This window comes from Hyperoodon ampullatus (genome assembly GCF_949752795.1).
Source record: "Hyperoodon ampullatus genome assembly, chromosome: 6".
Taxonomy (NCBI): Eukaryota; Metazoa; Chordata; class Mammalia; order Artiodactyla; family Ziphiidae; genus Hyperoodon; species Hyperoodon ampullatus.
This window is the reverse complement of record NC_136919.1, coordinates 75,405,953-75,431,684: the sequence shown is the minus strand read 5'-3', so window position 1 is coordinate 75,431,684 and position 25,732 is coordinate 75,405,953. Positions and strand designations below refer to the sequence as shown.

The following is a 25,732-nucleotide window of genomic DNA, read 5'->3' as shown; positions in this document are numbered from 1 at the left end:
CTTTTCCTTGTGTGTTTGATCACTGAGAACTGCATAGGAGAGCAGTTTAATAGGAACCATGGCATCAACAGTAAGATATGTCTTAATGTAATAGCCAGACCCAGAGTAGAATTTGCAAACCCTTGGCAGACATAGGGGTGACTGAAGAAGAATTTGGTTATCAGGAATCTCACTGAGACATGCAATTCCATGCCATCACTTGGTATGGATTGAGATTTCTGAGCAACATCACCCTTTTAAATGCTCATGGACTCTTCAGAAAATATGAGGCCAGAAAGTGAATAATTCCCAACTCTTACTATTTGGTTACTGGTCAATATTCTGGCTTAGCTGAGTACATGCCGTCTGAAGCAGACCCTGTAAGTATGCAGCATTTACACTGCAGTCCATCCCACTTATGTGAGCCATATAACCTTTCTGTTACTGTTTTTCCTGTAAAAAATCCTCCTTTTCAATCGTTCCTTCTTTCTCTTTCTTAACTTTTGTAATCTAAAGCCCTGAACTTGTTTACATAGAGTGAGGAGGAAAATATTTACGTAGGTTATCCTAGGAACCTTGACCTTACTGCCTTGTGGATAAATCATTCCCCTGCTGGAGGAAGTGGGAAATTACAGATTGGACCACAGAGACACACATTCTCCTAGTTCTGTCTGAGTGAGCACCAAGTATGTATTATTACCTGAGATTTAGTGGTTGGTCTAATAGCAAGCTAAGTTTCTCTGTCAGGTTTTCCATTGGCTTTGAGGTCATGAGGCAGTCCTTCCTGTTCTCAAAGTGTGCCTAGAGGGACAGCATCTGAACCCCTGCCACTGTTGAAAGTGCAGATTCTGGCGTTGCTCAGACTCACGAATCAGAATCTCTGGAGGTGGGGCCCAGACACCGGCACTGTTTACCAGTTTCCTAGCTGATTCTTATGTACACTTAAGTTTGAGGCTCACAGCTGGAAGAAAAAGGATTCCAGGACAGAGGCAGCAAAGGAGGTGTTCAGTTTGGTCAAGTTAGCCTTGTTTTTATGTTATTAACTTGAATACCAGAAGATTTTTTTATTAAAGTTTTCTAAAAAAAGAAAAAAAGCCTCAATACATAAAAGGAAAGATTGTCACATATGTGCCCAATTATAAATATTTTGCATAATTTTCTAGGCATCTAGACAGAATGTCTTTAGGTCATCCTTATTATTTTGAGACTCTTTGGACTGCTTTGATTTTAAGACAAGTAATAAGAAAGAATCATCAATTAACGGAGGAAGAAAGAAATTTCTTTATATACAATCCTTACTTTTGCCATTTGTCTCTTTAAAAAAAGTTCATGTAACTTTACCATGCATGTCCTCTAGTCTCTTCTTATTTCTCAGTATTAAGAATATACCCAGTAGTATAAATTTTGCTATACTTTTATACAGGAATTATAGTATCATTGTTCTAATATTGCACATGGGGGAAATACCACGTAAGAAACCTCTTCCCGGGAATTCCCTGGCTGTCCAGTGGTTAGGACTCCATGATTCCTGGTTGGGGAACTAAGATCCTGCATACCGCGTAGTGCGGCCAAAAAAAATAAAAGAAATCTCTTCCCCCCCAAATTAAATGAGCTAGTGTTTTTAGCCAGTATTCTTTTTGCGGTACGTGGGCCTCTCACTCATGTGGCCTCTCCCGTTGCGGAGCACAGGCTCCGGACGCGCAGGCTCAGTGGCCATGGCTCACGGGCCCAGCGGCTCCGCGGCACGTGGGATCCTCCCGGACCGGGGCACGAACCCGTGTCCCCTGCATTGGCAGGCGGACTCTCAACCAGTGCGCCACCAGGGAAGCCCTTTAGCCAGTATTCTTGACTTAAAATACTTCTTGGTCCATAACTCAGGCTTTGCGATTTGACAAAGCAAATACTCTAATAACTGTCATCTTAAATAACTGTTTAGTGCACAGAATATGCTCGCAATTATTAGGAAGTAATTTTTTTTTGAGGGTGAATACGAATATTTATTTATTTATTTACTTTTGTAATAACTTTTTTTTTTAAACATCTTTATTGGAGTATAATTGCTTTACAATGGTGTGTTAGTTTCTGCTTTATAACAAAGTGAATCAGCTATACATATACATATATCCCCAATTAGGAAGTAATTTAAGGGACTTTTACTTCTGCATATATCACACTAACATGACCAACACTTTAGTAAGAGATGAATAAAAACTTATTTTTCTAACTACATAGAAATTTTATTAAGGATACAGCCTCAGGATTTTTATGGCAAATAGTGGATGGAACACAAGAACGAGGCTCTTTCTACCCGAGGCCAGCAGGAAAGAATATTTGCAAATTAATAAAGGGCATGGTGGTTTCCTGGAAAATGATGGCAGAAGACTGGGCCTTGCTTCTGGAATAGAATGACTGCTAAAGCTAAGTGAGTGTAAATATGCCCATTCAGCAAGAAAAAAAAACCTAGGAGAGGAAGACTTGACTTTTTAGGTCAGAACAGGCTCTGCATCAGAACTTGACCCAGTCACCCAATTCTTCTCTATTTCAGTGTCCTTTTCTGTGAAATGGGGGTATTACTTATCCCATGGGAGACGTGTTATGAGGATGGATTTGGCTTTATAGAAAATACACGATACTAGGAACTTATAGAGAAATAAAATTTAGAAGCCTCCTTTGCTTTCTGAGTGGCTAAATTTGCTTAGTTGAGATGAGACTGGTTGCCTTCCCTTTTTGAACAATTTCCCCTCATTTTGGCCATCTCCTCCCCTCCCATGAAGGCACCCAAAGATTCCCTTGCCTCAGACACCTACTGTCATGAAACCCATGAGCTGAAAAATCACTGAACAGGGCAATGCTTGGTACCCACTAATGGTGCAGAAGCTCAGGTATCACTGCACATTCAAATATCAGCTTCTTAAGGACAGGGACTTTTGTCTGCTTCCCTCACTGTAGAACCTTGAACAGGTAGGTGCTCAATAAATATTTGTTGAAAGAATAAATCAGTGTCGGACTTCTGGGCTTACATCTCATCTTTCCTTTCTACTCTTCTCAACTAAGAGATTCTCTTCATTCTGCATCTTTCCTCACCTTGCTCTTTCTCCAAAACATTCCCCCTTCTAGTCTCCACTGCCCCTCGATTCAGAGCTTTTTCCTAAAGTAAACAATAGTTCATTATGAATAGCTTAATAACTTAGAAATGGTGCAGTTTGTTTTGTTTAAGAAGCACTGTTCCCATCCTCCAATCTAAAATAAATTTTGAGGAGATGGTTTGGGACTGGGGAAGGTGATTATTTTGGGGTGCATTAACAATTTGTATAAAGTGGCATGTTTTAGTTAAATCTGGCTATGTAGGAATTTAAGCATCATTAAATGAATGTTAGAATCTTGATCTTCAAATTAACTAGCTAGGCAGAGTTAGTTAGACTGAGGAAGGGTGATCAGATGGCAAAGTCCAAAGTCTGATGGAGGATGAGTACAAGGCAAGGGAAAGCTGGCAGGTAGAGCTGGGATTTGTCTGCTACAAGAGACCTGCGGTTCTCAGACCTGAGAGTGCATCAGAATCACCTGGAGGGCTTGTTAAAACACAGATTGCGGGAGCTTCCCTGGTGGCGCAGTAGTTGAGAGTCCACCTACCAATGCAGGGGACACGGGTTCGTGCCCCGGTCTGGGAGGTTCCCACATGTTGCGGAGCGGCTGGGCTCGTGAGCCGTGGCCGCTGGGCCTGCACGTCCGGAGCCTGTGCTCCACAACGGAAGAGGCCACAGCAGTGAGAGGCCCGCGTATCGCAAAAAAAAACAAACAAAAAACCCACAGATTGCTGGGCCCCACCCCGGAGTTTAGGATTCAGTAGGTCTGGGATGAAGTCCAAGAATTTGCATTTCTAACAAATTCCTAGGGGAATGTTATTGGTCTGGGGACCACACTTTGAGAACCATCGTAATATAGGGCACACAAGAAGATACAACCAATCTTACAGTCCGTTTGTCCAGCACAAGTTGAGGCTGTGTTCATGGGCAAACCAAAACTTTCTCTCTCAGTTACCTCAATAAATTAAACTAAATTCCACTTAATATAGGAAACACAAAAATGGAGGGGGTTAAAATCGCCCCATTTTATCTTATGGTAAAAGGCATTTGAACCTCACAGCTGCAATTACCTTGGGTAGCAGAGGCCAGGGGGCTCTCAGGATCTTTCTGAAGGAACTGGCACAAATAACTTAGATAAATCACAGATCAGAGTGGAGAAATGAGGTGCTTTTTTAAACCAGTGGCACCCAAAAAGGTTTGTTGAGTTTAATTGAATCCAGATAGATCAGGAAGTGGATACAAGGGCTTAAACAAAGTGTACTGAGAACACAGTTTTATTTATAAATTGCAGGAGACTTAGAAACAAAATAGTAATGGTGAAAGGGGCCCTCAAGACACTCTTAAGATATTCAGGTTCATTCTTGTGTGTCTCAGCAGAAGAATTTACATTACTCAGTAAGTTGACACATGGGAGGTTAAAAATGTGTGTGTGTGTCGGGCTTCCCTGGTGGCGCAGTGGTTGAGAGTCTGCCTGCCGATGCAGGGGACGCGGGTTCGTGCCCTGGTCCGGGAAGATCCCACATGCTGCGGAGCGGCTGGGCCCGTGAGCCGTGGCCGCTGAGCCTGCGTGTCTGGAGCCTGTGCTCCGCAACGAGGGAGGCCACAACGGTGAGAGGCCTGCTTACTGCAAAAAAAAAAAAAAAAAAGTGTGTGTGTACATGGTTTGTTATAAGATTATGGCAACCACAGTACAGACACATTGGAAAAAGAAAAGAGAATAGAGGGGAAAAACCTTTATTATCCTGCCTCTCTAACACAAGTATATAGTATTTCCTTCTAGTGGTTTTTCTTCTGTATATTTTTTAACAGTGCACTTAAATTTAAATACACTTTTTGAGCTTACATAATCATAGTGACTAAGAGCACAGTCTTTGCAGTCAGATAGCCTTGGTTTCAAATCCTGACTCCAGACATTTCCAGCCCTGAGTTTTGCGTTTGTTAAATTTGAGAAGATAAATTCAGCTTAGAGTGTTGCTGTGTGGATTCAATGGGATGGTATGCATCAGTGCTCAGCACAGGGCCAGGCATCATGCAAACAGTTGATAAATAGTGGCATGGTTTGCTGTTCCCACTAAAAGGCTGTGTCAACTTTCCACAGTCCTAATAACTGGGAAGTTTTTCTCAACATTTAGAACCATATCTATTTTTATTTCATGAGTTTGGCAAAATTTTATTCCATAAATTCTTCTGTGATTCAGACACTGCTTTGAGGATCTTTTATGAACAGCTTGTTGAGAGCCCTTATTACCTGGGTTTTCTCAAAGAGTAGAGTCATCAAAGAGGACTCAAAGCTAAAACATAAGGATGACTGTGCTTGAACTGAGAGGTTGGTTCAGTTGCTCTTTAGCTAGGTTGTGTGGCTTCGCTCCAGGACCACAGATTCTGACCACACCCTTGCAGGTACCACATACAACCATCTAGGTGATGGGTTGCTAGGGAGACGGGTGAGAAACCATAGGTGGAGAGGTATAGATCTCTCACTCCTACTGGAAAAACAACCCCTTGCTCAAACCTGGCTAAATTTACATCTGCAACCTGACCTATCATTTCTGCTCCAACCTGATTATCCAGCTGCCAACTTGACGTCCACTTGGAGTCCTTTTCCTTGGGACCACAAACTCAGTATATCTAGACCAAATCTTCAGCCTGATGGAAGGTAACCAACCATATAGTCCTGAGTTTTACAGTTGCCCTGTAAACGAAGGGATTAACTTTGTTAGATGACACCTTCCGGTCCACAAAAGGCAAAAAAGCTCCTCATTGAAGACCTTGGTTTTGTTTATCACATAAACAGATCTTGACTCTACAGGATAGTTGCAGATAACAATAGGCAGAATAGCCAATTCATTCATTAATTCCTTAAATTTGATGGAACCATTCTGTACGTTCTCTTATATTGCTGGCTAGAGTATTAATTGGTAAAATACTATGAAGGACAAACACACAAACCCTTTGACCCAGCAACTCCACTTCTAGGACTATATTCCACAGATATATTTATAAATGTATGAATTAATACGTGCAATTTACTGAACTTCATTTGTGTTGGCAAAAGTATAGGAACAACACAGGAATGTAAATTGGTGTGGCCAATTTGGAACACAGTATGGAAGTCCCTCAGAAAATTTTTAAAAGTTGCCATTTGCGACTACATAGATAGGTGTCGAGGGCATTATGTTAAGTGAAATAAGTCAGAGAAAGACAAATACCATATGATCTCACCTATATGCGCAATCTAAACAAAACAAAACAAACCATAGATACAGAGAACAGATAGGTGATTGTCAGAGGCAGTGGGTGGGGAGTGAGCAAAACTGGTGAAGGGGGTCCAAAAGTACAAACTTCCAGTTATAAAATAAATAAGTCATGGGGATATAATGTACAGTATGGTGACTATAGTTACTAATGCTGTATTGCATATTTGAAAGTTGCTAAGAGACGAGATCTTAAAAGTTCTCATCACAAGAAAAAACTTTTTTGTAACTACGTATGGTGACAGATGTTAACTAGACTTATTGTGGTGATCATTTTGTAGTATATATAAATACTGAATCATTATGTTGCATACCCAGAACTAATATAATTTTATATGTCAATTATACCTCAATTTAAAAAATTGGAAACAACAAAAATATGTAAAAGAGACTAGTTGAGAAATTATTGCCGATCTATATAATAGAATACATATGCAACTGTAGAAAGAATGAGGCATTCTTATGTCCTTACCTATTAAGTGAAAAAAGGCAAATGCAGATCACCAGTGGATGATAAACAGATGATGGATAAACAGATTGTGGACGGGATAAACAGATTTTGGTATATACATACACAATGTAATACTCCATAAAAAAAAGAATGAACTATTGGTCCACACTACAACATAGATGAATCTCAAGTATTGTGTTCTCATTTGTGTAAAGAAAATGGAGGAAAGAAAATATACATGTATTTGTGTGTATACTCTATATGCACAAAAGGTACACAGAAACTGTTATGTGGATTGTCTATGGGGAGGGCACCTGCATAACTGCCAGACAAAATTATGAGGGAGACATTTTACAGTGTTCTTTTTTAATACTTTTTATATTTAAAAATACAAAAATATTACAGACTCAAAATAAATATAAAATAGTTTATAACTATTGCTATGTCTAGGTATTATACATAATTTTTCTCTTTTTTTAAAGTTTTTAAGCAGTTTTGAAAAATCCATTTATTCAGCCTATGTGCAGAAACATAAAGGAGATGATGCTTAATATTATACCATTGGCAAAAATAAGCAAATATTTAGAAAGCTAGTTTGTTTTCATTGATTTCTAGTTTAATTCCACTCTGGTGTCAGACTACCTGCTCTATATGATTTCTGACCTTTGAAATTTGTTGAGATTTGCTTTATGGCCCAGTATGTGGTCAATTTTGGTAAATGGTTCACTGTGCACAATAAAAAATGTGTACTTTGTCATAAGATGTTGTGTTTTCTGTATAAGTCAATTAGATCAAGTTTATCATGTTCAAATCCTATATATCTCTAATTTTTTAAAATCTACATGTTCTATTGCTTACTGAATGAGGTATGTTAAAATCTTTCACTATAATTGTGGATTTGATATTTCTCCTCTTCTACAGTTCTTGTTTTATACATTTTGAGCCTTTATTACTTGGTACATACATATTTATAATTGCTATATCTTTCTGGTGAATTGATCCTTGAACATTTAGGAAATGTCACCTTTATAGTCATGTGTCTGCCTTAAAGTCCTTTTTGTCTGGTATTACTATAGTTACACAGCTTTCTCTTGGCTATTTTTTTTTTCTTTTACATCTTTATTGGAGTATAATTGCTTTACAATGGTGTGTTACTTTCTGCTTTATAACAAAGTGAATCAGTTTTACATATACATATGTTCCCATATCTCTTCCCTCTTGCGTCTCCCTCCCTCCCACCCTCCCTATCCCACCCCTTTAGGTGGTCACAAAGCACCGAGCTGATCTCCCTCTGCTATGTGGCTGCTTCCCACTAGCTATCTATTTTACGTTTGGTAGTGTATATATGTCCATGCCCCTCTCTCACTTTGTCACAGCTTACCCTTCCCCCTCCCCATATCTTCAAGTCCATGCTCTAGCAGGTCTGTGTCTTTATTCCCGTCTTACCCCTAGGTTCTTCATGACATTTTTTTTCTTATATTCCATATATATGTGTTAGCATACGGTATTTGTTTTTCTCTTTCGGACTTACTTCACTCTGTATGACAGACTCTAGGTCCATCCACCTCACTACAAATAACTCAATTTCGTTTCTTTTTATGGCTGAGTAATATTCCATTGTATATATCTGCCACATCTTCTTTATCCATTCATCTGTCGATGGACACTTAGGTTGCTTCCATTTCCTGACTATTGTTAATAGTGCTTCATTGAACATTGTGGTATATGTATCTTTTTGAATTATGGTTTTCTCAGGGTATATGCCCAGTAGTGGAATTGCTGGGTCATATGGTAGTTCTATTTTCAGTTATTTAAGGAACCTCCATACTGTTCTCCATAGTGGCTGTATCAACTTACATTCCCACAAACAGTGAAAAAGGGTTCCCTTTTCTCCACACCCTCTCCAGCATTTATTGGTTGTAGATTTTTTGATGATGGCCATTCTGACCGGTGTGAGGTGATAGCTTATTGTAGTTTTGATTTGCATTTCTCTAATGACTAGTGATGTTAAGCATCCTTTCATGTGTTTGTTGGCAATCTGTATATCTTCTTTGGAGAAATGTTTATTTAGGTCTTCTGCCCATTTTTGGATTGGGTTGTTTGTTTTTTTGCTATTGAGCTGCATGAGCTGCTTGCATATTTTGGAGATTAATCCTTTGTCAGTTGCTTCGTTTGCAAATATTTTCTCCCATCCTGAGGTTCGTCTTTTCATCTTGTTTATGGTTTCCTTTGATGTGCAAAAGCTTTGAAGTTTCATTAGGTCCCATTTGTTTATTTTTGTTTTTATTTCCATTGCTCTAGGAGGTGGGTCAAAAAGGATCTTGCTGTGATTTATGTCATAGAGTGTTCTGCCTGTGTTTTCCTGTAAGAGTTTTATAGTGTCTGGCCTTACATTTAGGTCTTTAATCCATTTTGAGTTAATTTTTGTGTGTGGTGTTAGGGAGTGTTCTAATTTCATTCTTTTACATGTAGCTGTCCAGTTTTCCCACCACCACTTATTGAAGAGGCTGTCTTTTCTCCATTGTATATTCTTGCCTCTTTTATCAAAGATAAGGTGACCATATGTGTGTGGGTTTATCTCTGGGCTTTCTATCCTGTCTCTTGATTGATATTTCTGTTTTTGTGCCAGTACCATACTGTCTTGATTACTGTAGCTTTGTAGTATATTCTGAAGTCAGGGAGCCTGATTCCTCTGGCTCCATTTTTCTTTCCCACGATTGCTTTGGCTATTCGGGGTCTTTTGTGTTTCCATACAAATTGTGAAATTTTTTGTTCTAGTTCTGTGAAAAATGCCACTGGTTGTTTCATAGGGATTGCACTGAATCTGTAGATTGCTTTAGGTAGTATAGTCATTTTCACAATGTTGATTCTTCCAATCCAAGAACATGGTGTATCTCTCCATCTGTTTGTATCATCTTTTATTTCTTTCATCAGTGTCTTATAGTTTTCCGCATGCAGGTCTTTTGTCTCCTCAGGTAGGTTTATTCCTAGGTATTTTATTCTTTTTGTTGCAGTGGTAAATGGGAGTGTTTCCTTAATTTCCCTTTCAGATTTTTACTCGTTAGTATATAGGAATGCAAGAGATTTATGTACATTAATTTAGTATCCTGATACTTTACCAGATTCGTTGATTAGGTCTAGTACTTTTCTGGTAGCATCTTTAGGATTCTCTATGTATAGTATCATGTCATCTGCAAACAGTGACATTTTTACTTCTTCTTTTCCAATTTGGATTCCTTTTATTTCTTTTTCTTCTCTGATTGCCATGGCTAAAACATCCAAAACTATGTTGAATAATAGTGGTGAGAGTGGGCACCCTTGTCTTGTTCCTGATCTTAGAGGAAATGGTTTCAGTTTTTCACCATTGAGAACGATGTTAGCTGTGGGTTTGTCATATATGGCCTTTATTATGTTGAGGTAGGTTCCCTCTGTGCCCACTTTCTGGAGAGTTTTTATCGTAAATGGGTGTTGAATTTTGTCGAAAGATTTTTCTGCATCTATTGAGATTATCATATGGTCTTTATCCTTCAATTCGTTAATATGGTGTATCACATTGATTGATTTGCATATATTGAAGAATCCTTGCATGCCTGGGATAAACCCCATTTGATCATGGCGTATGGTCCTTTTAATGTGCTGTTGGATTCTGTTTGCTAGTATTTTGTTGAGGATTTTTGCATCTATGTTCATCAGTGATATTGGCTTGTAGTTTTCTGTTTTTGTGACATCTTTGTCTGGTTTTGGTGTCAGGGTGATGGTGGCCTCGTAGAATGACTTTGGGAGTGTTCCTCCCTCTGCTATATTTTGGAAGAGTTTGAGACGGCTAGGTGTTAGCTCTTCTCTAAATGTTTGATAGAATTTGCCTGTGAAGCCAACTGGTCCTGGGCTTTTGTTTGTTGGAAGATTTTTAATCACAGTTTCAATTTCAGTGCTTGTGATTGGTCTGCTCATATTTTCTGTTTTTTCCTGGTTTAGTCTCAGAAGGTTGTGCTTTTCTAAGAGTTTGTCCATTTCTTCTAGGTTGTCCATTTTATTGGCATATGGTTGCTTGTAGTAATCTCTCATGGTCCTTTGTATTTCTGCAGTGTCAGTTGTTACTTCTTTTTCGTTTCTAATTTTGTTGATTTGAGTCTTCTCCCTTTTTTTCTTGATGAGTCTGGCTAATGGTTTATCAACTTTGTTTATCTTCTCAAAGAAACAGCTTTTAGTTTTATTGTTGTTTGCTATCATTTCCTTCATTTCTTTTTCATTTATTTCTGATCAGATCTTTATGATTTCTTTCCTTCTGCTAACTTTGGGGGTTTTTTTGTTCTTCTTTCTCTAATTGCTTTAGGTATAGGGTTAAGTTGTTTATTTGAGATTTTTCTTGTTTCTTGAGGTAGGATTGTATTGCTATAAACTTCCCTCTTAGAACTGCTTTTGCTGCATCTGATAGGTTTTGGGCTGTCGTGTTTTCACTGTCATTTGTTTTTAGGTATTTTTTGATTTCCTCTTTGATTTCTTCAGTTATCTCTTGGTTATTTAGTAGCATATTGTTTAGCCTCCATGTATTTGTATTTTTTACAGTTTTTTTCCTGTAATTGCTATCTAGTCTCATAGCGTTGTGGTTGGAAAAGATACTTGACATGAGTTCTATTTTCTTAAATTTACCAAGGCCTGATTTGTAACCCAAGATATTATCTATCCTGGAGAGTGTTCCATGAGCACTTGAGAAGAAAGTGTATTCTGTTATTTTTGGATGGAATGTCCTATTAATATCATTTAAGTCCATCTTAATGGACTTTATTGTATCATTTAAAGCTTTGTTTCCTCATTTGGTTTCATTCTGAATGATCTGTCCATTGGTGAAAGTGGGGTGTTAAAGTCCCCTACTATGATTGTGTTACTGTCGATTTCCCCTTTTATGGCTGTTAGTATTTGCCTTATGTATTGAGGTGCTCCTATGTTGGGTGCATAAATATTTACAATTGTTATATCTTCTTCTTGGATCGATCCCTTGATCATTATGTAGTGTCCTTCTTTGTCTCTTGTAATAGTCTTTATTGTAAAGTCTCTTTTGCCTGATATGAGAATTGCTACTCTAGCTTTATTTTGATTTCATTTGCATGGAATATCTTTTTCCATCCTCTTACTTTCAGTGTGTATGTGTCCCTAGGTCTGAAGTGGGTCTCTTGTAGACAGCATATATATGGGTCTTGTTTTTGTATTAATTCAGGCAGTCTATGTCTTTTGGTTGGAGCATTTAATCCATTTATATTTAAGGTAATTATCGATACGTATGTTCCTATTACCATTTTCTTAATTGTTTTGGGCTTGTTTTTGTAGGTCTTTTCCTTCTCTTATGTTTCCTGCTTAGAAGAGTTCCTTTAGCATTTGTTGTAAAGCTGGTTTGGTGGTGCTGAATTCTCTTGCCTGTAAAGGTTTTAATATCTCCTTTGAATCTGAATGAGATTCTTGCTGGGTAGAGCAATCTTGGTTGTAGGTTTTTCCCTTTCATCACTTTAAATATGTCCTGCCACTCTCTTCTGGCTTGCAGGGTTTCTGCTGAGAGACCAACTGTTAACCTTATGGGGATTCCCTTGTATGTTATTTGTTGCTTTTCCCTTGCTGCTTTTAATATTTTTTCTTTGTATTTAATTTTTGATAGTTTGATTAATATGTGTCTTGGCATGTTTCTTCTTGGATTTATCCTGTATGGGACTCTCTGCACCTCCTGGACTTGATTAACTGTTTCTTTTCCCATATTAGGGAAGTTTTCAACTATAATCTTTTCAAATATTTTCTCAGACCCTTTCTTTTTCTCGTCTTCTGGGACCCCTATAATTCAAATGTTGGTACGTTTAATGTTGTCCCAGAGGTCTCTGAGACCGTCCTCAATTCTTTTCATTCTTTTTTCTTTATTCTCCTCTGTGGTAGTTATTTCCACTATTTTATTTTCCAGGTCATTTATCCTTTCTCATTCCTCAGTTATTCTGCTGTTGATTCCTTCTAGAGAATTTTTAATTTCATATATTGTGTTGTTCATCATTGTTGTTTGCTCTTTAGTTCTTCTAGGTCCTTGTTAAACATTTCTTGTATTTTCTCCATTCTATTTCCAAGATTTGGGATCATCTTTACTATCATTACTCTGAATTCTTTTTCAGGTAGACTGCCTGTTTCCTCTTCATTTCTTTGGTCTGGTGGGTTTTTACCTTGCTCCTTCATCTGCTGCATATTTCTCTGTTTTCTCATTTTGTTTAACTTACTATGTTTGGGATCTCCTTTTCGCAGGCTCTAGGTTCGTAGTTCCCATTGTTTTTGGTGTCTGCCCTGAGTGGGTGAGGTTTGTTCAGTGTCTTGGGTAGCCTTTCTGGTGTAAGGGGACGGTGCCTGTGTTCTGGTGGTTGGGGCTGGATCTTGACTTTCTGGTGGGAAGGACCACATCTCGTGGTGTGTTTTGGGGTGTCTGTGAACTTAGTATGATTTTAGGCAGCCTCTGTGCTAATGGGTGTGGCTGTGTTCCTGTCTTGCTCTTTGTTTGGCATGGGGTGTCCAGCACTGGAGCTTGCAGGCCGTTGGGTGGAGCTGGGTCTTAGCGTTGAGACGGAGATCTCTGGGAGAGTTCATGCTGATTGATATTACGTGGGGCCGGGAGGTCTCTGATGGTCCAATGTCCTGAACTCGGCTCTCCCACCTCGGAGGCTCAAGCCTGACACCAGGCCAGAGCAGCAAGACCCTGTCAGCCACAAGGCTGTGTGACTTAGGATAGTTGTTAAATAATTCTGAATTCCAGTTTTCTCACCTGAATAAAGAATATCTGATATGCTTTCAGGGTGCAGTTCTGGGTATCTGTATAATTGCTTTATCCATTCAGTCATTGATAGGCACTTAGGTTGTTTCCATATCTTGGCTATTGTAAATAGTGCTGTGGTGAAAATGGGGTTGCATATATCCTTTTGAAGTAGTGTTTTCATTTTCTTTGGATAAATATCCAGAAGTGGAATTGCTGGGTCATATGGAAGCTCTATTCATAATTTTTTGAGGAAACTCCATACTGCTTTCCATAGTGGCTGCACGAATTTTCATTCTTACCAGCAGTGCACAAGGGTTCTCTTTTCTCCACATCCTTGACAACACTTGTTATTTGTTGTCTTTTTGATAACAGCCATTCTAACAGATGTGAGGTGCTATCTCATTGTGGTTTTGATATGCATTTCCCTGATGACTAAGGATGTTGAGCATCTTTTCATGTACCTTTCTTTTTTTGGGAATATGTCTATTCAGATCTTCTGCCCATTTTAAAATCAGATTTTTTTTTCGCTGTTGAGTTGTATGAGTTCTTTATATATTTTTGGATATTAGCCCCTTATCAGGTATATGATTTGCAAATATTTTCTCCCATTCATCAGGTTGCCTTTTCATTTTGTTGATAGTTTACTTTACTGTTCAAAGGCTTTTTGGTTTGATGTAGTCCCACTTGTTTACTTTTGCTTTTGTTGCTTAGGCTTTTGGAGTCAGATTAAAAAAATCATTGCCAAGGCCTATGTCCAGGAGTTTATTACCTATGTTTTCTTCAGGACTTTTATGGTTTCAGGTCCTGTGTTCAAGTCTTTATTTGAGTTTAAATGTATGCTTCTACTTTTTTTTTTTTTTTTCTATTTTTCAATCTGTCTCTTGTTTCCATAGAGGTTACAATCCGTACTCGACTTACTAAAATTCTAATATTAGTGTTTTTTATCATTTCATAGACAATGCAGTAACTTTAGAATATATGAACTCCATTTACCCCTCCCACCTTTTATATAACCGTTGATGTATATTTTAATTCTATGTATATTTTAAATTCCACATTATTATCATTATTTTTTACAGTCATTATCATTTAGATTTACTCACATATTTACCCTTTTGATGCACTTCATTGCTTTCAGCACTTCTGTGCTTCCAACTGGGATCACTTTCCTTCTGCCTGAAAAACTCTCTTTACTATTTCTTTTAGTATGGCTCTGTTGGTAATAAATTCTCTCAGCTTTTCTTTATCTGATGAAATCTTTATCCTTTATTTATGAAGGATATTTTCACTGGGTAGAAAATTCTATGTTGGTAGTTGTTTTCTTTCAACACTTTAAAGATTGACGTTGCATTGGTTTTGGACTTTACTTTTTCAGTTGAGAATTCAGTTATTACTCTTACTGTTCCACTTCCAAGGTAGTGTGTGTTTTCCCCAAATGTTTTTTAAGAGCATTAAAATTTCTCTTTGGGGAACTTCCCTGGTGGCACAGTCATTAAAGAATCCACCTGCCAATGCAGGAGACACGGGTTCGAGCCCTGGTCTGGGAAGATCCCACATGCCGCAGAGCAACTAAACCCATGCAGCACAACTACTGAGCCTGTACTCTAGAACCTGCGAGCCAAACTACTGAGCCCGTGGGCCACAACTAGTGAGCCCATGCGCCACAACTACTGAAGCCCATGCACTCTAGGGCCCATGTGCCACAACTACTGAACCCGCGTGCTGCAACTTCTGAAGCCTGTGCACCTAGAGCCTGTGCTCTGCAACAAGAGAAGCCACCGCAATGAGAAACCCACGCACCACAATGAAGAGTAGCCTTCACTTGCTGCAAGTGGAGAAAGCCCGCACACAGCATAGAAGACCCAACACAGCCAAAAATAAATAAATAAATAAATAAATTAGCTAATTAAAATTTCTCTTTGATTTTCAGCAGTTTTACTATGATGGATCTAGGTTTGATTTTCTCTGTATTGATTCTTTTTTTTTTTAACATCTTTATTGGAGTATAATTGCTTTACAATGGTGTGTTAGTTTCTGCTTTATTCTGTATTGATTCTGATTGGGGTTTGTAGAGCTTTACAAACGTACGTCTTGGTTATTTTTGTCAGCAAGTTTTCTTTAAATGTTACTTCTGCTCTTGTTATGTCTCTCTTCTCTTTTTGGGACTTCAGTTTACATATGTTAGATCTGTTTCTTTATGTCTCAACACATTTTTCTGGAGAACCCCCCCTTTTTTTTTTTTTGCGGTATGTGGGCCTCTCACTGTTGTGGCCTCTCCCTTGGCGGAGCACAGGCTCCGGACGTGCAGGCTCAGCGGCCATGGCTCACGGGCCCAGCCGCTCCGTGGCATGTGGGATCTTCCCGGACCGGGGCACGAACCTGTGTCCCCTGCATCGGCAGGCGGACTCTCAACCACTGCACCACCAGGGAAGCCCTGGAGAACCCCTTTTTAACAACCAGTTACAAATAAAAAGCACTGAGTATTTACAGATGTTCTTTTAGGTGATTATGCTGCCTCACTAGTAGGTGGTGATAATGGCAGGAGAAAAACTATCTTACAAGGTGATATCTGGGGGCTGGGGGGAGGAGATCCCTTAGAGAATCACTGAAGACACTGAGTAATCCTTCTTCTCTAGGCTTGCTGCAGGAATCCTCAAACACTGCAGTCATCTAATAAATATTCTTCTGTATGCCTAGGAATTTTCCAAGTGAAAGGGATCTGGGACTCCCCTGTGAAGGAGAAACAAGTTCCACAGCTTGTTAATAGGGGCAAACTTCTGTTTGTAGTCATGTTTCCACCTGTTGAATCATCTTTACAGAAGTTGTACATTTATGGCATGTCTGTTTATGAGAAGAGATGGAAAATATGAGAAACTCTAAAACTTGAAATATTTATTTTGAAACCTCAGCATGATGAACTTCTGAGGAATTCATTGCTCAAAACGTATACATGTATGTATATGCAAGGATGGAGATAGATAGATATAGATATATAAATAATAGATAATATTATTTATAGATATATAAATAATGTATAATATTAATACATATATAATATGATATATATATCTATAGCTGTATATTATATATTATATGCATATAGATTTTGCCACAGAAATTCATTTTGTAGCCTTTTAAATTTAAAGATGTGCTTCACTAAAAGTATCTGAGGATGCATCTCAGAAAAAGCCTTAGATCATTTTTATATGGTCAGCTCCAGGAACTACTCACTCTTGAGCCAGCTCTGTGTTTTCAGACGTTATCCATGCCCCAAAGTGTGATCCAACCCTGTGTTATTTACATCATTCAGAGCTAGTTTTTCTACATACATACAGCAAATTTTAAAAGCTTTATTATTGTTTTTATATAGCACTGCCCTAAACTTATAATTCAGGAAGTTTGGGGGGTAACGTTCTTTCACCATTTACTTGGTGTAAATCATTTCTAGTTCTGAACAGTGCCTCTTTGGCAAGGTTTAATTATAAAGTGTGCTTGTGGCTACATCCATATATATGCCACCCTCAAATGTCTCTAATTATTATTTGTTACCAGCTGTGTACTTTACACTGTAGTTGTTGAGTGTTTTATAGTCAGTTTTTAGTTACTAAGAGTAACTATATGTAAACTAAGAATAAATTATATGTTTACTTTTCTTTATTCCACTCCTTTCACTATTATTTAAAACATGTCAGATTCAGGAAGACCCTAAACCTCTTTAAACACTTATAGACAAGGTTTTTTTCTTGAATCAGTTTTAAAATCCTCCCAACCATTTTGGCTGCTGGCCATACCAGCATACAGTGTGAAAGAATTTTCTTTTAGGGATGAAAGCCAGAGAGAAGCCTTTTGGGGCTGTTCGGTTTCCTAGCAGAACTGCTGGTGTAGATGACGGTGCTGATTGTTCCACTTGGAGAGGCTTAAGCATCTTTGCCAGTTAGAGCTGGAAAGGTGCCCAGGAGATCATATAGCCCAGCCCCTTCATTTTACATGTAATGAAACTAAAACCCAGCTTGGTTAACTGATGTACTTGAATTCAAAACAGCTGACGAATGGCAAAGCTCAGGACTAAGTCACTGAGTTCACACTCTTTTTCTTTGCTCTTCTAGCTATGTCTGTTGTAAAGAAACAGGGCAGCCCAGATACTGCCCTGTTAAAGTGCAGGGTTAAAATACTTGAAGTAGGAGTATAGAAACCTAATGTCTAGATGTCATGAAATGGTTAAAAAAATGCTTGAAATGCATTTTTTTTTTCCAATTAGGCCTGTTCCTACTGATTTTTTTTTTTTTTCCAAAACATGGTTCCAAAGTCCCCTTTTCCTGGAAGCCTCCTAAGCATTCCGAGACTGAGTTAGTAACTCCGTCCTCTTTGCTCACAAGGCACTGTGCACATTCCTGTGTATAATACATGCTTATCATATTGTATTATAATTATTCAATTATCCATCTGCCCTCCACCCTCCCACCTACTGGACTGAACTTCCAGGAGCAGCAGCAGTGTCTTCTTGGACTTCAGTCCCTAGCACTTGGCAGAGAGTCTGGCACTGTGTGTGCCCTCAGTGTTTTTATGAATGAATGAATCAACCAACCACTCTCTCATAGACTTGCCCCATCAGTAAATCTTATGCTTTGTTGGACATAAAAATCACCTGGAGGTGCTGGTTAAAAATGCATTTTTTCCAGGCCACACCACAAGAGTGGGGCAGGGTCTAAGAATCTGCCTTTTTACTGAGCAGCTGATGATTTGATGCAAATGGTCCATATAGGCCACACTTAGCAAGCTCTGCCCAATCATTAATTCCACTGATACTTAGTTCCAACTGTATATATCACAACAATCTGTCCATCTGAATAAAAACATAGAGCTTTGCTACCCACCCCATTCTACCATTCTGACCCCAGAGTAGGGGTATCGACATTTGCAGAAATAAAGAAGATAATATTTATAAAGCATTTCAAGTTATTAGAAGAAGGCTATCTTAGCTCGTCAGGGAAATATGATATAAATCTAGTGTCATAAAAATTATCTTAGACATGTTGAATTTGATCTGAGACTCAAATGCAGAGGAAATAAAACCCCCATGTAATACCTACATGGACACCACACCTATAGGAGCTCCTTCCCTGGTTGGGTTCTCTTATTTGTGTTCCATATCAGTAAATTTAATAGCTGATATTTACATAATTTTAAAAAATCCCCAGTAGTGCATCTATGCCTGCATGGCACTTTATAGGTACACACTATTTTTTTTTTTTTTTTTTTTTTTGCGGTACGCAGGCCTCTCACTGTTGTGGCCTCTCCCGTTGCGGAGCACAGGCTCCGGACGCGCAGGCTCAGCGGCCATGGCTCACAGGCCCAGCGCTCCGCGGCATGTGGGATCCTCCCGGACCAGGGCACGAACCCGCGTCCCCTGCATCGGCAGGCGGACTCTCAACCACTGAGCCACCAGGGAAGCCCCACACTATTTTTTTAAATGATGACTTTTTAAAGCAACTTTATAGGAGAAAGAGCTGAATTGGGGTAGTTATTAAACTCCCTCTATATAACTACCAGAAGCATTTCTGAATCTTCTGGTATATTTATTTATACATATATTGTTGAATATTTGTATTCAGTTCCTCATATTACTTTTTACTTGTAACTTCTTTCTTTATGTACATTTCCATACAAATATTTAAATGGTAAAATCATATTTCATGTATTTTATGCTGTTATGCACTTAGTGTTCTCCCTACTGTTGGATGCATTGGTTATTTTCAATTATTTGCTATCATATACAGAGTTCTTATGTTCATTTTTGTTCAAATTATATTTTTGTCTGTATAAATGTCCATGGGGTATATTCCCATGAAAGAGTAACGACAGTTTTAGAGTTCTTGTCACATGTTACAGTATTATTTTCCAAAGACACGACACCAATATACAACCCCACAGGGGTTTTCCCACAGCTTGAGCAACATGTAATTTTATCATTCCAGCCTATTTTTGCTAGTTTAAATGTGCATAGGGCCTCTCCAGAGCTATTTTATTTCGAAGTTCTTTAAGCGAATACAGAGCAATTCATTCCACGTGTGATGATTCAATGTTTTCATTTTAAGGACAAACAATTCATCTCCTTATTTGACGGTTTTGAAGGGACAGGTTTAATTGCCTTTTGTAGGATTGATTCTGTAGGGATAGGAAATAGGCTTGGGGCAGGCTTGGGGCAGGCTTTACATGTCAGGGAAAAAGATGAGTTATATAGCTCTGAATCAGGAAACTTATGTGAAGGGTTGAAACAGGAACTCCAGCTGTTTATGCAGGGCTGGGGAGCAGGAACATTCTGATGGCATGATGAAAAACGTATTGCAGCTTTGTTAGACAGCCAACTGTACTTCAAAATGAAAGCAAGAACCTGTACCTCCTGCCATTCTGTGATTCTCTCACGATGCCACTTCATGTTGGCATGTTCACTTTCATGAACGTTTTCAGATATTCCCAATTCAGGTAGACCCCTCTGGTCTATGACAGGAAAGGCTTGAGAATGGCCAGAAAACTAAAACTCATTATTTGAGAGGCCCTGGGGGATAGACCTGGAAGCAGAAATCACAGGAGCCGTCAGTCTTATCTGTGAAAAGTCAGCTCAGTCACAGAAAAGGACCTTTGCTTGGATGTCTCTGCCCTGCGTGACTATGGTCACCTTCTGAAATAAGCAGATAAGTGATTGCTCTGCTGGCTTGGGTTTCTGTGATGCCAGAAACAAGATACAATGTGGTTTATGCAAGATGGGCCTTTTGTTTTGGATAGTTGTCTAGGCTGTTGATTTTTTTTAGAAATGGTGACTGCCAAACTTGTAATGAAAATGAGCCTATTGGGCCTCCCTGGTGGCGCAGTGGTTGAGAGTCCGCCTGCCGATGCAGGGGATACGGGTTCGTGCCCCGGTCTGGGAGGATCCCATATGCCGCGGAGCGGCTGGGCCCGTGAGCCATGGCTGCTGAGCCTGCGCATCCGGAGCCTGTGCTCCGCAGCGGGAGAGGCCACAGCGGTGAGAGGCCCGCATACCACAAAAAAAAAAAAAAAAAAAAAAAAAAAGAAAATGAGCCTATTGAGTGCTGGGGATCAAAATCTGAAAGTTTTCCTCCATTCTTGGTCATGCTAAATTGTTGCCTTCCCTCTTGTCTCTGTAGAATACTTACACACACACACACACACACACACACACACAGCACACATTTATATCCCTGTCTATCAGCTTTATTTAGAAATAATTCATATACCACACAATTCACACATATACACAATTCAGTGTTTTTTAGTATATTCACAGAGTTGTGCATCCATCACCACAATTAATTTTAGAACATTTTCATTACCCCTAAAAGAAACCTCAGTCCCATTACTCTATAGATTTGCTTATTCTGGACATTTCATATAAGGAATTATACAATATGTGATCTCTTGGTTTAGCTTCTTCGACTGAATGTAATGTTTTCAAGGTTCATCCATGTTGTGGTATGAGTACTTCTTTCACTCTTTTTATTGCTGAATAATAGTCCATGTATGATATACCACATTTCGTTTATCCATTCATCAGTTGATGGACATTTAGGTTGTTTCCACATTTTGGCTACCGTAAATAATGCTGCTATGACCATTTATGTATAAGCTTTGTGTGGAAGTATGTTTTCCTTTTTCTTGGATATAAACCTAGGAGTGGGTTTGCTGGGCTATATGGGAGCCCTATGTTTACCTTTCTGAGGAACTGCCAGACTGTTTTCCAAAGCAGGTACACAATTTTACATTCCCACCAACAATGTATGACTGCTTCAATTTCTTCATGTCCTCACCAGGACTCATTACTGCCCATCTTTTTTTGGTTTATCCACCCTAGTGGTTGTGAAGTGGTATCTCATTGTGATTTTGATTTGCATTTCCTTGATGGATAATAGACTACTTACTCCTTATCCTAGTATTTTCTCATACTTTAAAAAAACAGAGAAAGAAAATACTTCGGGAAATGGAGGAGTACAATTACTACGGGCTGCTATAACTTCTCTGGGGGTTCACATCTCATTGCCTCATAGTGTAAGGGGCCACTGCTGACAAGACTGTGCTCCAGCCATTTTCTTCCTTTCTTATATCCATTCATCATTCAGGATCCTGGAAAGGAGAGAGAAGTGTCTTACGTTGGGTTATGTGCCCGTCCCTTTGATTTGTGGTTATACCTGTACAACCTGAGTGTGCCAATCCTAAAAGGAGATTGAGGTGCTCCTGGGTTGGGAGAATGGATGCCACGGGTGGGGCCAGGACAGGTTTCCTGCCTCTCTAGATGCACCACATTTACTAAGATTGGGAGCCAAGCAGGTCATGGCAGAAACCTCATGCAGAAAAATTAATAATTATGCCCTAGCATACTTTATAATGGAGAAAATATAATAAGATTTATTTATAATATTTAAATATTTTAAGTTATAATTTTAAAAATGTGTATATCTCTGTTGGACATGCAGCATGTTTCAAATAGGGTCTCATTTTATACTCAATAATGCCAGTTTCTAGTTATTTTCTATAGTGGCCTCATTGTGGTTTAAGTACACTTTTGTGAACTAGGCTAAGAATCCAGACACCAAAGACTGACTTAATGAGAAAATGTGTTCTGGGTTACAAACCAATGACCAACAAGTGAGCGCACAAAAGTCAACCTGCTCATAATCCGGGATATCACTTGTCGGTAACTCCTGCCAGCAGGTGTGCGTGGACAGTGAAGAGCGACTCTCCTCTGCTCGGTTCCCGGCTACAGGGATGTTGTCTGAGGGCTCAGCAGTGTCACTGCGGCTGACTCAAAGGATCACTCACTAGGAGTGGTTTGGAACAAATACAGTCCTTGGAACTCCAGGTAGCATCTCAGGTGCCTGTGGGGAGGTGGAAGTGTTCATATAACAGGTCGCTGGCATTTTCTGTGAAAGCAGGCAGCGACCATAGGGCTCAACTGCTTGAAAGGAGAGTGACTGGTTCAAGATGACGGCTTGGGGGTTTAAAGGACTCTCATCAGAGGCCAGATGTCCTCATGTGGAGAAAATGCCTTTGAATGGCCTGGGAAGAAAGAGCCAAGTGTCCTGGATTTTTTCCTTGGGCTGCAAACTCTTCTTCCTCCTCATGCTGTCATCCTTCCAGTATTGGGCAAGAGCCATAACTGCAGGCGTCCTGGCTTCTGTGAACTTCTCAAGAGTGTATATTATCACCCAAAAGCTCTAGTATCTACCCACAGGCCACTGAGGACATTTTAGTCAGTTCTGCCAGTCACCCGGCTAAGGAATAAGTTTTATAACATGCTATCAAAGATTGTATCTATAATTGTGATGATGTTTTAAAATAACCACTTCATTTAGATTTTTCTGTTTTAACCCAAGGTATTCTTCTGCGGAAATAAGGAAACAGTTTACCCTCCCACCAAACCTTGGCCAGTACCATCGACAAAGCATAAGTACCTCTGGCTTCCCCTCTCTTCAACTAGTAAGTATGAGTTACAGGTTTGCTTAGAGAATGGTCAAGGGCAGAAGTGCCCAGCGTATACTTTTGCTTCCTGAGTCTTAGATTTTCCCACCGATACCTTTACATCACCAACCGCCAGTTCCTGGCTCTGCACTGCTTTTTGACATCAATCCCCCTCTCTCCCTCCGTCCACTAGGGCTGGGAATACAAAGTGGATCTCCAGGGACTCTGATTCTGAAGTCTCTGGATTCAGTGGACTTCCAGGCTATTTGATTTCACCCAAATTATGATTCATATTTGGGGGAGGGAAAGGATTAGCCTGGAAGCTTAAAACCATTTGTGACATGCTTTTATTGGAAAAAAATGTATTCCCAAGTCTGAAAAGTCAAGTTATGACCTTAAGCTTTTTAAATAATTTTTTTGGAAGTGTAATTTACATACAATAAAATTTCACTCATTTGTAGGTGTTTGTAGGTGTTTGAGGAATTTGGCCAAGTTATAGTTAACCTGTACTCAGTCAAGATATAGAACTCTTTCTTTACCCCAAAAAAGCCCCGTCCTGCCCCTTTGCAGTGGGTCTCCTCTCCCAACCCTCAGCCAGCAGCCCTAGGCAATCACCGATACACTTCTGTCATCATAATTTTGCCTTCTCTAGAACTTCACGTCCATGGAATCAGACAGTACAAACCTTCATTTTTAAAACACACTCCCCCTTTTAAGTTGAAAATTGCCTACATTTTTATATTAGCGCCAGTTGTTGAGTGTGTATACATATGTTATGTTATTTGAGGACTAAATGCTAGGCGTGTGCCCGGTGGGTTAAATCTGACTTAAATGAGATAGTTTATAAAAACAGAAGTGAGTCTTCACTTCCTTTGTGAAAGAGCTGCAGCCTCCACTGTACTCACTTCCCCTCACAGCACAGCCCCACTTTCTTGCTCGTTCTCGTGGTTATCTTAAGGAGGTTAGTTATTTTTTCTTTCTCACTTATTACTTCAAAACCACTTCTGCTCTTAGAAATTTTGTAACCTTCCACTCGGTTTCCTGTAGCCGCCATTTTGTCTCCTGTAACAGTTTCCACGCCGTGTAACTGTGTATCTTTTAAAGGTATGTTTACTGGAGTGATTTGTGGTTCTTTCAGTAGGATAATTTGTGTGTTGTGTCACTGATGAAATAGTAGTACTAAAAAATGTATAGCACCTTTTACTGCAAGAGGTAACTTTCGATGACAGTTCTTTAAAAAATCTACTTATGACTTCGGTGGCTTGTTCAACTGCCCTTTTTATTTGTACTTTTCCTGTCTGTTTCAGAGTCACAGATTATAATAAAAGCACACCAAGGACATAATGTCCGTGCTTTCAGATGTATTAGATATGCTTTAATCCAAGATAAATTAGATATGCTTTTTGGTTTCATGTGGTGCTGGTATAGATTTCATTGAAAACCATAAAAAATTTGTTTTTAAATTTCTGACTCAAATTGTCTTCCAAAATATGCAAAATGCAGTTAAAAAGTGACTGGAGGGCTTCCCTGGTGGCGCAGTGGTTGAGAGTCCGCCTGCCGGTGCAGGGGATGCGGGTTCGTGCCCCGGTCCGGGAGGATCCCACGTGCCGCGGAACGGCTGGGCCCGTGAGCCATGGCCGCTGAGCCTGCGCGTCCAGAGCCTGTGCTCCGCAACGGGAGAGGCCACAACAGTGAGAGGCCCGCATACTGCAAAAAAAAAAAAAAAAAAAAAAAGTGACTAGATACATTTTAAAATCTTAAACAAGGTGGGGGAGGTGGGGTTTGGTGCTTTGCTTCTTTGTAAATTTAGACTGCAGCTTTCTGCAGTAGTTGTCTGGAGAAATAGTGTGGCCCTCACTATTAAGAGGCTTTAAAGAAGTTTAACTCACAGGCTTTAACCCCTTAGCTACATACCAGCTGCAGCCTGAAATTTGTTCAAGAGAAATCTTTTTTATTTAAAGTCACAAATTTTTAAAATTGTTTCTTATTTTTGCAGGCGTTCTTTTGGTAGTTATGCTGCGTCATCAGGTTTTGACAAAAGTGAATTTGGATGAATTACTTCATTAGCTAGGTGGTAGAGTTAACATGTGGCTTAACTTCTAATAGAATATGTCAAAGAAATAGCAAAAATGTTTAACTATACATGAATCATGTGGTCCTGTCATAATTTCTACCCGGTTCTATTTGCAAATAAATAGCCTTTAAAATGTATTTCTCCTGGTTAATTCCAGTTTAGTCTTCTGAATATTTTCCCCCAGACTTCTACCCCAGCTTCAGCACAGTGTGCTGACCCTGCTTCTTTTTTTTTTTTTTTTGCGGGCCTCTCACTGTTGTGGCCTCTCCCGTTGCGGGGCACAGGCTCCGGACACGCAAGCTCAGCAGCCATGGCTCACGGGCCCAGCCGCTCCATGGCATGTGGGATCTTCCCGGACCGGGGCACGAACCCGTGTCCCCTGCATTGGTAGGCGGACTCTCAACCACTGCACCACCAGGGAAGCCCCCTGCTTCTTCTTGTTAACTGCCTGAAGAGCAGGTGGCATATGAGGGAGCAAAAGTCTGCATATGAGGGAGCAAAAGTCTGCATTTGATTCCTCTTTTGTTTTTTAAATGCAAGGACTGCTCAGGAAATCCCAGCACCCTAATGTTTACCTGCTGGTCTTGTTGTAATGTCAGAATGAAGTAGCTGTTCTTTCCCTTGAGTCATCTTCCCGAATGAAGGTTC

At 39.5% G+C, this 25,732-nt stretch overlaps 1 protein-coding gene across 2 annotated transcripts in view; it reads left to right on the top strand.

Moving 5' to 3' along the window:
* Positions 1-25,732, top strand: part of DOCK8 (dedicator of cytokinesis 8) — a gene marked incomplete at its 5' end in the record, with an annotated part of 223,166 nt that overhangs the window by 28,364 nt on the left and 169,070 nt on the right. For both annotated transcript variants that reach the window (XM_079707127.1, XM_079707126.1), the window contains one exon: positions 22,926-23,028. In XM_079707127.1, coding sequence (XP_079563253.1) covers positions 22,926-23,028 — 103 coding nt within the window. The remainder of the gene's footprint in view (positions 1-22,925; positions 23,029-25,732) is intronic.